Source organism: Palaemon carinicauda, chromosome 11 (genome assembly GCF_036898095.1).
Source record: "Palaemon carinicauda isolate YSFRI2023 chromosome 11, ASM3689809v2, whole genome shotgun sequence".
In the NCBI taxonomy this organism is placed as follows: Eukaryota; Metazoa; Arthropoda; class Malacostraca; order Decapoda; family Palaemonidae; genus Palaemon; species Palaemon carinicauda.
This window is the reverse complement of record NC_090735.1, coordinates 1,296,709-1,299,208: the sequence shown is the minus strand read 5'-3', so window position 1 is coordinate 1,299,208 and position 2,500 is coordinate 1,296,709. Positions and strand designations below refer to the sequence as shown.

The following is a 2,500-nucleotide window of genomic DNA, read 5'->3' as shown; positions in this document are numbered from 1 at the left end:
GCTTTTTCCCCTCGACATCTCACTCCACTGCAAGCTGATTCAAGCACAGAAGATGAGAACAAACATGAGTCAGATGAATGCTTTGTAAGTTTACACAAACAAAAAAAAAAAAAAAAAAAGGAATCAGAAATACCCGTTGAGATACTACCACTAGAGAGATTTATTGGATCATTTGACTGGCCAGACAATACTACATTGGTTCCATCTCTCTGGTTACGACTCATTTCCTCTTTGCCTGCACATACACCGTATAGTCTAGCCTATTCTTTCCACATTTTCCTCTATCCTCTTACACCTGAAAACACTGAGGATACCAAAAAATTCTTCTTCACTCAAAAGGTTAACTACTGTACTGTAATTGTTCAGTGGCTACTTTCCTCTTGGTAAGGGTAGAACTCTTTAGCTATGGCATGCAGCTCTTCTAGGAGGACACTCCAAAATCAAACCCTTGTTCTCTAGTCTTGGGTAGTGTCATAGCCTCTGTACCATGGCCTTCCACTGTTTTGGATTAGAGTTCTCTTGCTTGAGGGTACACTCGGGCACGCTTTGTGTCTTATTCTCTCCCTCTCTTTTGTATTGAAGTTTTTATAGTTTATATATAAAAGATACAATTTAATGTTGTTACTGTTCCTAAAATATTTCATTTTAATTGTACACTACTTCTCTTGTTGTTTATGTCCTTGTTTCCTTTCTTCACTGGGCTACTTTTCCCTGTTGGAGCCCTTGGGGTTATAGTATCCTGCTTTGCCCACTAAGGTTGTAGATTAGCTAGTAATTATAATAATAACAACAACAACAACAATAATAATAATAATAATAATAATAATAATAGTAATAAAAATAGTAACACTTCGATGGACTAAATGCTTACTTTGACAAGGTCCGTAGTGTGCCACCAGCACTCTCTTTTTCTTTCTGCAGGCCCTCTTCAGGAGGTGGCATTCTGAAGAGTAGGTGCGCCCGTCGGAGCCACAGATCGGTTCTTTGTGCTTCAGGTGACACTGGGGACTGCAGACGCACCTCGGCGCCCCACAGCGCACCACACACTTCCGGTCCTCACCGCATTTCACTCCTTTGCATAACGCTGTAGGAACACAGAAGAGAAACATGTTAACACATATGTAAGGGGACACCTGATATACACATGCAGATGATATATTTTCTAATCAAAATGTGCCTGAAATATTCTGCCTTGTTTGAGAACTGAACCTGACACCGGTTAGGAGTAGCACCGGTTGAGAATTAGACCTGACATCGGTTGGTAATCGACCCTAGAATTGGTTGAGAATTGGACCTGACACTGGCTGGGAAACCTGACAATGGTTGGGAATTGAAGTTGACACCGGTTTGGAATTGAACCTGAAACTGGTTGGAAATTGAACCTGACACTGGTTGGGAATTAGACCTGACACCAGTTGGGAATTGGAAATGACACTGGTTGGGAATTAAACCTGACACTGATTGGGAATTAGACCTGACATCGGTTGGGAATTGAATTTGACACCGGTTTGGAATTGAACCTGACACTGGTTGGGAATTAAACCTGACACAGATTGGGAATTAGACCTGACACTGGTTGGAAATTGGACCTGACACTGGTTGGGAATTAAACCTGACACAGATTGGGAATTAGACCTGACACTGGTTGGGAATTGGACCTGACACTGGTTGGGAATTGGACCTGACACCAGATGGGAATTGGACCTGACACTGGTTGGGAAATGAACCTGATACCATTTGGGTATTGAACCTGACACTGGTTGGGAATTGAACCTGACATCGGTTGGAAAATGAACCTGACACCGGTTGGGAATTAAACCTGACACTGGTTGGGAATTGAACCTGACAGTGGTTGGGAAATGAGCTTGACAGCGGTTGGGAATTGGACCTGGTACCGGTTGGGAATTGAACCTGACACTGGTAGGGAATTGGACCTGACATTGGTTGGGAATTGAACCTGACTGGTTGGGAATTAAATTTGACACTGATAGGGAATTAGAACTGACACCAGTTGGGAATTGGACCTGACACCGGTTGGGAATTGAACCTGATATCAGTTGGAAATTGAACCTGACACCGGTTGGGAATTAAACCTGACACTGGTTGGGAATTGAACCTGACATCGGTTGGGAAATGAACCTGACACTGGTTGGAAATTAAACCTGACATCGGTTGGAAAATGAACCTGAATCCGGTTGGGAATTAAACCTGACATCGGTTGGGAAATGACCCTGACACCGGTTGGGAATTAAATCTGACACTGGTTGGGAATTGACCGTGACAGCGGTTGGGAAATGAGCTTGACACCGGTTGGGAATTGGACCTGACACCCGTTGGGAATTAAACCTGATATCAGTTGGAAAATGAACCTGACACCCGTTGGGAATTAAACCTGACATCGGTTGGGAAATGAAACTGACACCAGTTGGGAATTAAACCTGACACTGGATGGGAATTGAACCTGACAGGGGTTGGGAAATGAGCTTAACACCGGTTGGGA

At 43.4% G+C, this 2,500-nt stretch overlaps 1 protein-coding gene across 1 annotated transcript in view; it reads right to left on the bottom strand.

The window, feature by feature from the left end:
• Positions 1-2,500, bottom strand: part of Fs (Follistatin) — a 451,667-nt gene that overhangs the window by 221,173 nt on the left and 227,994 nt on the right. Inside the window, 3 exon segments of the mRNA XM_068382867.1 lie at positions 1-10; positions 12-34; positions 872-1,084. The exon segment at positions 1-10 is cut by the window's left edge and continues 187 nt beyond it. Of these exon segments, the coding sequence (XP_068238968.1) occupies positions 1-10; positions 12-34; positions 872-1,084 (246 nt within the window).